Source organism: Nicotiana tabacum, chromosome 5 (assembly GCF_000715075.1).
Source record: "Nicotiana tabacum cultivar K326 chromosome 5, ASM71507v2, whole genome shotgun sequence".
Taxonomy (NCBI): Eukaryota; Viridiplantae; Streptophyta; class Magnoliopsida; order Solanales; family Solanaceae; genus Nicotiana; species Nicotiana tabacum.
In genome coordinates this window covers 48,630,852-48,645,120 of record NC_134084.1, presented here as the reverse complement: position 1 = coordinate 48,645,120, position 14,269 = coordinate 48,630,852, and the positions used below count along the sequence as shown (strand labels likewise).

At 40.4% G+C, this 14,269-nt stretch overlaps 1 protein-coding gene across 1 annotated transcript; it reads right to left on the bottom strand.

The window, feature by feature from the left end:
* Positions 1-11,080: 11,080 nt before the first annotated feature.
* Positions 11,081-13,533, bottom strand: LOC142180776 (uncharacterized). Its single transcript, XM_075252848.1, has 3 exons — positions 13,120-13,533; positions 12,295-12,747; positions 11,081-11,914 (listed from the first exon to the last, which is right to left on the bottom strand). Exons 1-3 carry the CDS (start codon positions 13,531-13,533, stop codon positions 11,081-11,083), a joined length of 1,701 nt encoding a protein of 566 aa, XP_075108949.1.
* Between the last annotated feature and the right edge of the window lie 736 nt (positions 13,534-14,269).

Here is a 14,269-nt window from a genome sequence, read left to right as displayed (position 1 = left end):
TGCATGAGCTAAACCTGATTCCCTGGTATCATAACCTCTATATCCCCTCTATATGATGTGTGTTCTGGTTGGTTTATAGGCATGACATCACCATCTATTAATATGCGTGCCCAAACCTGGTCCCTGCCTAAGGATATATGCTCCTTGCAATGTATTTCCCAAACCCCTGACCCTTTTGTGCAATTGCTGATTCTGTGATTTTACCTTTACTGCTACTGCTTTCAACTCACCCCTCTCCCCTCTCCATTCTCCACTCAGTTCTAAATCTATACTCCTGCACTTCTACCATATTCTTAGACTTAAGTTCTACCCCTCTTGTGTGAGTCTTGCCTTGGGACCCATGAACTCCCTCTGAACTTAGACACATAAGGGCTGGCCCTTCCACACTGCACTCATCTCTATTTGGTTATGCAAATTGGGTGTGAGCATTTTCTGGGGTCCTCTTGAGACCCTTAGGGAACTTTGACACACGCAAGTCTGAGAAAGGCTTTGAAATAGTGGCACTTGAGGTGGTTTATTCCATAACTCAGAGAGGAAGTCAAGAATCAGACTTCCTCTGGTTGTGACTTTTCTTTTGTGCTTCCTTGATGTAATTCATTATCTAGTCTATAATAATTTTATAATAAACATTTGGGGGCTTGGCTAGTGAAAGGGGTTGGGTAATTATGCATGCTCAAGGGTAGATATCACGTCTATAGGATCTAAAATTCTGCATGTTCAATTTTGCAATTTAGATATCATCTATTGTTCTGCATGTTTAATTATGCATCTAGATACCATGCCTATAATATCCAATTTCATTAAATTTCTAAATATTCTACATTTAGAGAATATGCCTATAGGACCTAAATTCAGCATATTGAATTCCGTATTTAGAGAACCCGTCTATAGGATTTGTCTTAATTTCTGCATTACCATGCTTAAACACCATGCTTAGGAACTGACGGGCTAAAAATCAGATATCATTTTCAGTACCCCCTTTCGTAGAAATCATGCCTATAGGGATGCTGCATGCATCAATTCACGCTCGACTAGATATCATGTCTATAGAAATTAAAATGAGCAACACTAGATATCTTGCCTATAGGATCTGAAACCAGTTTAAAATCAGTTTGACTCTGAATCAGTTTTAAACAACCTTACTCTTTACTTTAACGCGGTTTAGAAAGCATGCCTATAGGATCCAAATCGTTCGTCTTCAATTGATACTGTTTCGCTTCATTCTGAATATATACCATGTCTATAGGATCTCTCCTAAATGCTTAGGCAAGCCTTAGGTGAAAACAACCAAAGAATTGAATCCGCCTTTGTTAATTGCTACAACCAGCAGGCAGGCTTGATTCAGACTTCTTATCTAAGTTATGTAATAAACTGGTCTGCCTCAACAATTGAAATTTCCCTTACCTTAGTATGTTAAAGTCAGACCTTATATGTATGTTTAAGTCATGCTATTTATGTGCTTTGTTTGAGGAGGTATTAATGAGCCTCTTATTTGTTATTGTTCCCCCTAATGTGCAGTCCCTATATGTTTTGTATGTCGCCTTAGCTTTTTCACCTTTAAAACCTAAAATCAGCCTAATATCCCTTCCCTTTAGGAATAGTAATCCTAAAAATCCTTCGGGACTGATAGGAAGGGACGGGTAGTAGCATGCAATAGACATTGAGACCAATCCGTGCTTTAATACCTTAACGGGGTGGGAAGGGAAGATATGGATATGATGACCGGTGCGCTAATACCACATGTATCCCCTCTTATAAGGAGTGTCATACCGGGTATCGCATTGATGTGATCCATATTATAAATAAACCTAGGACTCCCTCCCTTTCTATATTCCCAAGTATTTGTAGAATTGTAACTTCTTTTTCAAAATTCGCCTTTTATGTTTTCAAACTCTTATGTGTTTAAACTTAAATCCCCTACTATTTGAGCCTGTAATTGTCTATTTGCTAAATTGTACAAATACACAATAAACTATTTGGCCGGGAACCACACTAGTGGATCCTAAGGGGTGCCTAACACCTTCCCCTTAGGATAATTTCAAGCCCTTACTCGATCTCTGGTTATCAAACAAGCTTAGGAGTAGATCTTATAGGTGTCCTAATACACCTTAAATCATTATGTGGCGACTCTTCCCAAAAGGAATGAGTTGTCCCATACTAAATGTCACAAACCCAATCTCCCGATTGTATAAGAGGGAAAAAAGGGGTGCGACACACACTAGGCCGAATGAACCCTTTATTAAGGAGTTCTTGAAGCTGCTCCTTTAATTCCTTTAACTCCGCTGGTGTCATACGATACGGCGGAATAGAAATGGGCTGAGTGCCAGGAACCAGGTCAATACCAAAAAAAATATCCCTGTCCGGTGGCATGCTCGTCAGGTCTACAGGAAACACATCGGGAAAATCCCTCACAACTGGAACAGAATAAATACTGGGAGTCTCAGCACCGACATCCCTCACGAAGGCTAAATACGAAAGACAACCCTTCCCAACCATACGCTGGGCTTTCAAGAATGAGATCACTCTACTGGGAACATAATCAGTCACGCCTCGCCACTCAATCTGTGGCACACCCGGTATAGCCAATATGGCTGTCATAGCATGACAGTCCAGAATAGCACGACACAGAGATAGCCAATCCATGCCCAAAATGACATCAAAATCCACCATACACCATAATAAAAGATCCACACGGGTCTCCAGACCCCCAATAGTCACCACACACGACCGGTATACATGGTCTACAACAGCAGTATCACCCACCGGGGTAAATACATGAACTGGTAAAGCAAGAAACTCACGAGGCGTACCCAAATAACGAGCAAAGTATGATGACACATATGAAAAGGTGGAACCGAGATCAAATAATGCAGAGGCATATCTATGGCAGATTGAGACAATACCTGTAATAACAACATCAGAAGCAATAACATCGGGTCTAGCTGGAAGTGCATAGAAATGGGCCTGACCGCCACCTGATCGACCTCCCCCTCTAGGGCGACCCCTAGCTGACTGACCTCCACCCCTAGCTGGGTGGGTGGGTGGTGGTGAAGTAACTGGCACTGAAGCCGATGGCTGACTCCTCTGCTGAGAGAAACCCGCAGGACGACGAGGGCACTCCCTCCACATATTACCCATTCACCACACTTATAATAACTCCCAGGTGCTGGAGAAGGGAACTGAAGGGAACCCCTCACACCGGAGTGGCTAGCAGATGCCCCTAGCATAGAAGAGCCATGAATTAATGGAGCACGGGACGAGCTCTAAGCTGGAAGGGAACTAAGTGATGATTGGTCCTGATGAGAACAGTAAGAACCATGACCCGATGACGCCCCATGATAACCTGGGCGAGCTGGCTGAGCTGTCCTGAATGGACGGCCTCTACCGTGCTGAAACTGGCCCCTCGAAGGAGTACCACTATAACTACTAGATCCTCGAGGCCTCTTGGTCTCCCTCTCCTATCGCTACTGGCGACGAACAAACTCAATCTCACGGGAAATATCTACAACATCCTTGAAAGTAGCACCAATCACCCTCTCCCTGGTCATGAGAATATGAAGCTGATAAGTGAGTCCATCAACAAACCTCCTAATCCTCTCTCTATCTCTCGGAACCATCCAAATAGCATGACGAGCTAACTCGGAGAACCTCATCTCGTACTACATCACAGTCATCTCTCCCTAACGCAACCACTCAAACTCCTTACGCAGCTCCTCTCTGTGGGACGCGACACATACTTCTCTAGAAAGAGAACGGAGAACTGCTGCCAGGTAAGGGGTGATGCACCAACAGGCCTACGCCTCTCAAAAGCCCCCCACAAAGTAAATGCAGCTCCAGAAAACTAATAAGTAGTGAAAGCGACCCCGCTGGTCTCCAAAATACCCGCTGCACGAAGCATCCTCTGGCACTTATCTAAGAAACCCCGGGCATCCTTGCCCTCTGCACCACTAAAGGTCGGAGGCTGCAGTCTACCAAACCTCTCCAACCTACGTTGCTCGGCCTCTAGCATAGCAGGAACTACATAGTCCTGAGCAGCTACAACCGGCTGGGCTGGATGTGCCCCTGGCATCTAAAGTCCTTGCATAACCTGCTCAGGTGTGCGAGCGGCGGGAGTCTGATTGCCTCCCCCGGCCTGAGAAGTAGTTGCGGTTGTAATGGCTGGAACCGCCTGAGCTAGGCCAGTGCAAAGTGATAAGATCTGATCCAAGGCCTCTTGAAGACCCGGAATCACAATGGGCACAGTTGGTGCTGCTGGAGCCCCCATAACTGGAACCTGATCCTAAACTGGGCCAACTGGTGGATCTGCAGGTGCTGCACTAGCTGCTCTGCCCCTACCACAACCACGACCGTGTCCTCGGCCTCTGGTGGCCACAGCCGGTGGTATTGGTGGTCATCCACCCTGACTGGTAGCGCGTGTCCTCACCATCTGTGAGAGAATAGAACAACAGCAGTTTAGTACTCGAATCAACAAATTCGCACGACAAGAATTTCAAGAATATGAAGTTTTTCCTAAAGGTTCTACAGCCTCTCGAGGATAAATACAGACGTCTCCGTACCGATCCGCGAGACTCTACTAAACCTGCTCATGACTCGTAAGACTTATGTAACCTAGGCTCTGATACCAACTTGTCACAACCCAAACCCGGACCCGATCGTGATGGCGTCTCTCGTGAAGACAAGGCCAGCCAACTACTCCTAGTTCAATCTTTAAGCAGTTAAACATTAAGAAACAGTAATAAGCATAGTCAATTAAACCAAGGTTTAAGTAGTTAAAAACATAATTTGCGGAAAATAACCCCAAACATAGCCCTAAACCGGGGTGTCACTAGTAATGAGCATCTATGAGTCATAATACAAATCTGTTAAGTCTATAAGCTAGTACAAATGTCTGAAAAGAAATAGAAATGATAAAGGAGGAGAAACACGGGACTGCAGATGTCAAGAAGCTACCTCGTGGACTCCGATATATGTCGGGAGCTCTCAACTCGCACTAGCAGGATCGCAACGCCTGAATCTGCACACAAGGGTGCAGGAAGTAAAGTGAGTACTCCAACTCAGTGAGTAACAAATGTAAATAAAGACTGAAAGGAAGAAATCACGTAAGGCACAAAGCATTCTATAATGAAGCAGTAAAACAATTAAATCAGTAAACCAGTGAAAGATAGGTAAAACTCTTTAACTCAAACGTAGTTTCATGAAAAGTCTTTCTCAATAATTAAGCAGGTAATTGATAGTCAATTATGAAAAGTAACACATAAAGATTCGCCCCTCGGGCACAGTATCAACATATCCGCCCCTCGGGCAACTTCTTAGAACAGTACCAGCCCATCGGGGCAATCACATAGAACAATACCAGCACATCGGCTCAATCTCACATCACAATGGGTACTCGTTCTCACTAGAGGTGTACAGATTCCAGGAGGGGACCCTTACGGCCCAATCGCAATATCAAGCCACCTCGTGGAATCATTACTAGGCCTTCGGGCTCATATCAATCAAGCCACCTCGTGGCGTACATATCTCAGGCCCTCGGCCTCATAATCAGTATCAAATCCTCACAACATGGGTCCTCGGCCTCATAATCAGTATCAAATCCTCACAACATGGGTCCTCGGCCTTACTCAGTCAAAATCCTCACAAGCCAGTCGGGTAGTAGTAAAATATGTTTCTCAGCCCAAAAATATCATTAAAAAATTATGTAAGTGTTTAAAACAGAGTAAACATGGCTGAGTACGAAAACAGTGAAATATAGCATGACTGAGTTTAAGTATAAAGTCAAAACAGTGAGGAAATACTAGTAAAAATCCCCGAAGGGTTCAAGTGGTTGACACAAGGCCCAAATATGGCATTCAGCCCAAATCATGATGATAGCAAATAGATTTCAGTCAAATACGCAGTAAAATAGCCTTTCGGGATGGACTAAGTCACAATCCCCAACAGTGCACGACTCCATGCCCGTCATCAAGCGTGTGCCTCACCTCAATATAGCGCAACGATATGCAAGTCCGGGGTTTCATACCCTCAGAACATCACTTACAATCATTACTCATCTCGAATCGGTCAAATCCCTAGCTCGAATCGGCCTCCACTCGCATCGAATCGGCCTCCACTCTCATCAAATCTATCCAAAATTAGAACGAGGACGTCAAAATATGCCAAGGGAACAAAGCCCAAGCGAAAACAATCAATAAATGGCACAAATCCCGAAATTACCAAAACCCGACCCCCGGGCTTATGTCTCGGAATTTAATAATTTTACATCAATAGATTCCTTATCTCCCCATGAGTTTTTTCATATCAAAAGTTCTCATATCCAACCCCAAATGGTCCTTCAAATCCTCAATCAAAGTCCTAAGTTCCCAAGCCCTAGTTTCCCCAATTTTCATCCTTAACTTCCATGATTTCTAGCTCTAATCCATGTAATAATAGCATAAGAACGAGTTTTAGGTCCAAATTCCTTACCTCAATGAAGTTCCTTTGAAATCCCTCTTTCAAATCGTCCAAAAAGCTCCAAAGCCGAGATAAAAATGGAGAAATAGCTCAAATTTCGCGAAGGCCACAATTTATATTTTCTACCAAGGCCTTTTTGCACCTGCGACACAATACCCGCTTCTGAGGTACCATATATGTGGCCAAATTACCGCTTCTACGGTTCTTCACTTAAATGGCCTAATCCGCATCTGCGGTGAACTCTCCGCACTTACGCCTTCGCAGGAGCGGTCACACTACCGCATCTGTGGTTCCTGACGATTCCTCCATAATATGATTCTGCGGCTCCTCTTCCGCACATGCGGCGTCGTACCTGCGGTCCCCAAATCCGCAGGTGCAGAAATACCAGAAGCAGCTGAGATTCTGCAACTTCACAAGTCTCAAACCTTTCCGTCAACCATCCGAAATCACCCCGAGGCCCCCGGGACCTCAGCCAAAAGCACAAACATATCTCAATACCTTATTAAAACTTGTTCCAATCATCAAAATACTTCAAACAACATCAAATCAACCAAAACACATTAGATTCAAGCTAAATTTCCTAAAATCTTCCAAATTACGCTTTCAATCAAAAACCCAACCAAACCACGTCCGAATGACCTAAAATTTTGCATACTCATCCCAAATAATACAAAGGAACTACTGCAACTTTTGGAATTCCATTTTGGTCCCTATATCAAAATCTCGCCTACCAACCGAAAATCGCCAAAATATCAACTTCGCCAATTCAAGCCTAAATCTACTAAGAACCTCCAAAATTCATTTCAATCACGCTCCTAAGTCAGAAATCACCTCTCGAAGCTAACCAAACCATCGGAACTCACATTCGAGCCCTTTAACACATAAGTCAATATCCGGTTGACTTTTCAAACTTAAACTCACTCTAGAGAGACTAAATGTTTCAAACCTTACCAAATCCTTTACGAACTCAATCCGACCAACCCGATACCACATAACACGGATAAACAAGGCATAAGGAAGCAGAAAATAGGGAAAATGGAGTGGTAACTCATGAGACGACTAGCCGTGTCGTCACACTAAAATTAACCTTGCTCAACTTAAATTTGACCAAAATTGACCCAATAACATCAAACAATGCAAGATAAATCACTTTCAATTAATAAAGTTAAAATCTTTACACAATATCCAAAAAGTCAATAAAAGTCAATCACGGGCCCCCCTCCTTGTCAAAACTCGAGTCGAAGGATAGATCTTGACTACTCATAGCCCCATGAGTCCAAATATATATTTTATTTTCAAATTCGAGTTCAATTTGACTCTCAAATCTCAAATTTTTATTTTTAAAAGCATAGTCAAAACCACCTCAAGAATCTTCTTCAAATCTCATAATTTAGAACTTAAATCTCATACACAATCATGCTATGTAATCAAAAGTGGATCAAAATAACTTACCCAATAGTTTGGTATAAAAATCTCTTCTCAAAATTTCTCCCGCCGAGTCTTGGACTCAAAAACTGACAAAATAAGACTAAGTCCCGAAATACACAATATATAATCAGATGTAGGTGTCACATTTGAGACTTGGGGTTCGCAAATGCGGAAGAATGATCTCAAAAGCATCCCCCGCATAACTTTTCCAATGTCGCAAAAGTAACAAAAAGTTCGCAAATGCGAACCAAGGCCCCTTCGCAAAAGTGACCTCCGGATCGCAAAAGCGGAAAGCCCCAGCTAGTGCCCCATCACAAAAGCGACTCTGGCTTCACAAATGTGAAGCCATCCTACTCTGCTAGAAATCGCAAAATGCAAGGTCCGCAAATACGAACAGGATCTCGCATTTGCGAGACCTGAAGCACCAACAAAATTTGTACCTCTCTCAAACACTCTGGAACGCGTCTGAAACTCATCCGAGCCCTAGGGGTTCCTTACCAAATATCCACACAAGTCTAAAAATATCATAAAAACTCGCTTAGTGATTAAAACACCAAGATAACACCAAAACACATGAAAATGACAATAAACTTCAAGAATTGCTAGAAACACAACCATGAGTCCGATTCCTATCAAACCATCTCGGAATGAAACCAAACTTTGTAGACAACTCACTAATGACAAAATGGACCTATTCCAAGTTCCGAATCCAAAATCTGAATCCGATAGCAATAAAGCCAAATCATGGTCAAACTTATGAAAATTCTAAACGTTTAAATTGCCAACTTTCGCCAAAAGGTACCAAATCAACCTAGGAACCTCTGAATCCAATTACGGGCATACATCTAAGTCTAAAATAACCATCTGGACCTAACAGTACTATCAAAACTCTAATTCGAGATCAAATATGCAAAAGTCAAACTAGGTTAATTCCTCCAACTTAAAGCTTTTAAAATGAAAATCATTCTTCCAAATAAAGCGTGAAGCGCTCGAAAACCGAAACTGAACATACACACAAGTCATAATATAAAATTTGAAGCTAATCAAGAACTTAAACCAACAAACAAAAATCTAAAGCTCAAAATGACATGACAAATCATTACATGGGCAAGACAAGTTTCATTGGTGCAGTCCACCATTGCACCTTGCATGCAACAAGTTTAAGGGGTGAAAAAATAAAAAATAAATAATGCAAATAAAAAGTAAGAATCCATAAATATTGTTGATCATTAATAGGCATGCTTTGATCTATAGAATGGGTAGACTGGGTAAATAATTTGAATTGGATAGAGGCGGGTAAATAATTTGGGTTGGGTAGGTATTTGTGAACTTAGGGCTTGCTATGGAATGGGTAGAGCCGAGTATATTATTTAGAATAACGGGTAGCACCGGGTAAATTATTTGGGTTGAGTAGGTATAATTTATCCTAAAATATTTCACTTGAAGAGAATCTCTTGTTTGTATTTCTCAATAGACCTTTATTACAATTTGTTTTTGAATGTAGCTTTTTTATTTGAATTTTAGCTTGTCTTGTTGATTTTATTGAAGATTTTCATTACTTAACTTTTTCTGTTTGGACTTTTTGTTTTTTTTAATTGAAGCCATCACCTTCAGGCTATAGCCTTTGGTGTGGCAGGTTAGGCAAGACCCCTATCATGTCTATATATAAATAAAAAGGTAGAAAATAAAGGGGGACATGGACATTACCTCTATAACTAATGAAAGAAAGAAAAGCCTAAATACCTTTTATTAATACAAGCTATACAATCTGCTTACAAAAAAATTACATTTATCATATCTTCTTCTCATTGAAGGAAGTTGCCATCTATCTAGTTGAAATAGTCCCTTGGCCTCTCTTGGCAACTGCTGAGAGAGTGATAGAAGATGCTAAGTTAGCGAGGAAATCCGTCACTTGATTTACTTCTCTGAAGCAATGAGAAATATGTACAGTAGCGTCTCTGAGAGCATGAATAGTATCCATGATAATGTTCTTTAACTTAAGGTTGTTGGTTCCCCTGTTGAGAAGTATATTGGCAATCACCACAGAGTCCAGTTCAATATGAATCATGCCTAGCCCATGTTGAATGCATAATTTAGTGCCAAAGTTGGCCGCTATTGCTTCAGCCTGATTGTTACTGCTACTGCGCACGGGGAGAGAAAAAGTCATCAGGAAATCTCCTTCATTGTCCCTGATAATACTTCCGATGCCAGCATTTTCATTTTCTCTGATGAAGCTTCCATCTATATTGAGTTTGATCATCCCCGCCATAGGTTTATTCCAAGTGACTTGCTTGATATTCACTGTGTATTGAAGTCTTTCAATCATATTGCAAATGTTGGGCCATGTACCTGTTAAGCTATAACTAGGATAGGTGATTTGAGGGGTTGCTTGAATGTGCCAGATGGTTTGAAATTCCATCTTGCTTTTGTAGAATTTTTTTTGCTCGCCATACTTACATGTCGTCCAGCTTTTCCAAAGTGCCCAATAGATTACCACTGGAGCTATCTATAATAGAAGCTTGTGTATAGCATTTTTTGGATTAATGTCCCACCATTCCTTAATAACTCTATTGATCGGCCACTGGTGGTGAGTGATTCCTAAAGGAGCACCAACGTATTTCCAAATGTACCTAGCTGCTTCTCCCTCCAGAAAGGTGTGATGGATAGAGTCATTATTAGGCATATTGCAACAACAACATCTGGATGTTATTTGGTTGCCAAATCTAGCAAGTACTTCATCAAAGGGGAGTTTACCTAAACACAATTTCCAAGTAAGAAATGAGAATTTAAAAGGAATAGAGTTATGCCAAAGCTTACTGAAGAACATATTTGTAGGTCTTTGTTTGCGGATAATATGCCACTCAAATTTATTTGAGTATTGGCCATCTTCAATACTATTCCATACAGCATCATTTGTATCAGTTGTTTGGCCAATGTTGATATTGCTAATGGCTTCCACTATTTGATTTGTGAGGGTGTTGTGCAGCTTGTTCATGTCACAGCCACCATTGCTAATAAATTCATTAACGTTGGTTTTATTACCAATGGAGGTAGTGATATTATTATTGCCATAAGCCAAATGACCTATCATTGTCCAATTGTCCCACCAGAAGCTGCAGTCACTAGAGTTAATAAGCCATATGTTATTGCCTTCTACTTTGTCTCTAGCCCATAGAAAATGTTTCCAAGCCTTTGAGTTGTCCTAGATCCATTTCTTTTTAACAGGATGAGTCCTTGGGCAATATTTAGCTCTGAGAAAATCAGCCCATAATAAAGGTATAGTTCTAAATCTCCACCATCTCTTGATAGTTAAGGTGGCAGAGATATCTTCAAGACTTTTAATTTCAATGTCACCTTCCTCTTTAGGAAAGCATAAGATTTTCCAAGAACTACAATGATAATTATTTTTTTTCCCAGTAGTTCCCCAAAGGAACCTATCCATATGTTTTTCAATGAGGTTCAAAGTGCCTTTGGGAGGGTTTAGAGCAGTAAGCGTGTAAGTGGGCAGAGGCTGTAAAACACTCTTGATGAGAACCACTCTGCGCCCATAGGTTAACATTTTACCTTGCCATCCATTAAGACTCTTTATAATTTTGGTAACCATGTTATCAAAGAAGCATATCTTTTTCCTTCCAACATATGTTGGACAACCAAGATAAGTGAAAGGGAAGCTCTTGTCCATAAAGCCTGTGCAATCTCTCAATCTATTGATTCTATAAGCACTAGTTTTAGGGCCAGTGAGGAAAAAGCTTTTATCCTTGTTGACAAGCTGACCCGATGCCTTTTCATATTTTCTGATCTCTTTTATCACCGTCTTGACAGTTTTTGAATTACCACCACAGAAGATAACAATATCGTCAGCATAAGCTAGATAATTTATTTGAGGCCCTCTCTTATTCATAGAGAAGCTAGTGAAGTTCTCCTTATGAATGAGGTTGTTCAAAGATCTAGTTAATACTTCTGCAACAAGAATAAAGAGAGATGGGATAAAGGATCCCCTTGCTTGAGTCCATGAGAAGAGGTAAAGAAGCCTTGCCTAGTATCATTAATAATAATCGAGTACCAAACATTTGAGACCATTCTCCAAATCATATCAGACTATTCTTTACAGAACCCAAATTTATTAAGGACGACAATAAGAAAGCCCCAAGAGAGCCTATCATAGGCTTTAGCCATGTCAAGTTTCATAATAATATTTCCACCCTTATTTTGTTTTGAGATATCATGAATGATCTCCTGAGCTAGCATTACATTTTATGTGATTAGTCTCCCAGAGACAAAACCACTTTAGTTTTTAGAGATTAGCTTGGATAGAAGAGGATTCAACCTTCTGGATAAAAGTTTAGAGATGATCTTACTAGTGTAATTGCATAGACTAATAGGTTTGAGTTCTTCAAATCTGGACGGAGAATCCACCTTGGGGATAAGAGCAATGCAGGTGTGAGAGTAAAATTTAGTGAGGTTCTTCCCTTTAAAGAAATCCATGACAATTTCAATGATGTCTCGCTTGATGATATCCCATGTAGCTTGAAATTTTTTTTCATTAAAGCCATCAGGTCCAGCAGAGCTTTCAATGCTCATACTGAAAACAGTGTCTTTGATTTCCTCTTCTGAAGGCAGGATAATCAACCTCTTATTGTTTTGCTCTGTAATAAGGTTAGGAATGCAATTCAGGATATCATTGCTCACACTAGGCTGCTGGTTGAGATTGAAGAAACTCTTAAAGTGCTTGACAGCAGCCTTAACAATTCTATCCTCACCTTGTATCCACCTATCTCTATGATTTTTCATTCTGTGAAGTTGAAGTCTTCTTCTACTGTCTCTCAGAATACTATGAAAATAGCTAGTGTTGCAGTCATCATCCTTGAACTAATTAATCTTAGCTTTCTATTTCATCAAGGATTCTTGCATTCCCAGTCATCTAGTATATTTAGCATAACATCTGTTTAGCTCTTCTCTTCCTTGCTCATTGTTATTTTGCATATCAATTTCTTCTAGGATTTGCACCTTAGCTTCCCAGGAACTTACTTGTTCATGAATGTCCCCAATATTTTCCCTTGACTATTGACTGAGATGCTTAATAAGATGTTTCAGCTTACTTTGGAGCCTCCATATAGCATTACCTTCAATATTGGTGTTCCATATCTCCTAAACCATATATAGAAATCCAGGTTGAGTGGTCCAAAAGTTGAGGAATCTGAAGTATTTGATGTAATGTTGTTGGTCATTATGACATTTTACTAGAATGACTCTATGATCAGAACCATTCCTTACAAAATGTTTCACAGTGTTATTTTGGAAGTGCTGAGCCCATTGATCATTGATCTTAATCCTGTCTAATCTCTTCCAAATTCTTTTGCTAGGTCTTCTATTGTTGCACCAAGTGTATCTTGGTCCAGTGAAACCAATGTCCATTAAGCCATAAGATTCCATAGTGCTAATAAAAACCAGACTTCTATATGCTCGATGAGGATTACCACCTAGTTTTTCAATCGTATCCATGATAATATTGAAGTCACCACCAATACACCAAGGGCCATCAATAGTGTTGTTCATGTTATGAATATTATCCCACAGATCTCTTCTTTCACTAGTAGTACATTTGGCATATACTGTTGTAATGAAGGTTCCTGAATCTGCAACATTTTCTTTCATATTGAGAGTAATTTATTGTTCACTATTTAACAACACCTCAGTGTGATCCAGGTAGTTCCAGAAGCACCAGATCTTACCATTGAAATTAGCGTGACAATGTTTAAATCGTAAGAACCTTTTGTATCCATTTATCTTATTCATATCAACAAAGGGTTCAAATATTGCCACAAAAACTACCTTGTTGATGTTGATAAGAAGTTTATGTCTGTGAATCGCCTTCTTGGATCTTACCCCTCTTATATTCCATAAGATTGTACTAATCATTGGTTTGAGGGGGAGGTTTGTTGTTTGCTTCCTCTTTCTTTACCAGAAGAGGATGTGTTGTTTTTGGTTTGTTTTCCTGCTTTTTTGTTTTTGTTTCTTTCTCTGGACAGAGGTGATTCATTTTTGTCTATGGAGTTTTCAGCAATCTCTGTGAGGTCTTTTTGTTTACTTTTCTTCCTATCATTCTTTCTGTTTCTGCTGCTTTCTCTAGAATAGGAAAATCCATCTTCATTCTGATTTTGAGAAGTAACCTCCTCTCTATCAGTCATAGTTTTGGATTCCATAGTTTCTTCTTCTTCCATATGGTTGATTTGTCCTTGGTTGCAACATTCAGGCAGTTGGCTTTGATTTTTCGTGTGATCCCAATTAAGATATACACAAATATTTATGGATTTTTGGTTTTTGATATCAGAGGGTAAGCTAGTCGACTGGACATCCTCAGTTGTAGCCTCTGTGATTGTATTGTTCTCTT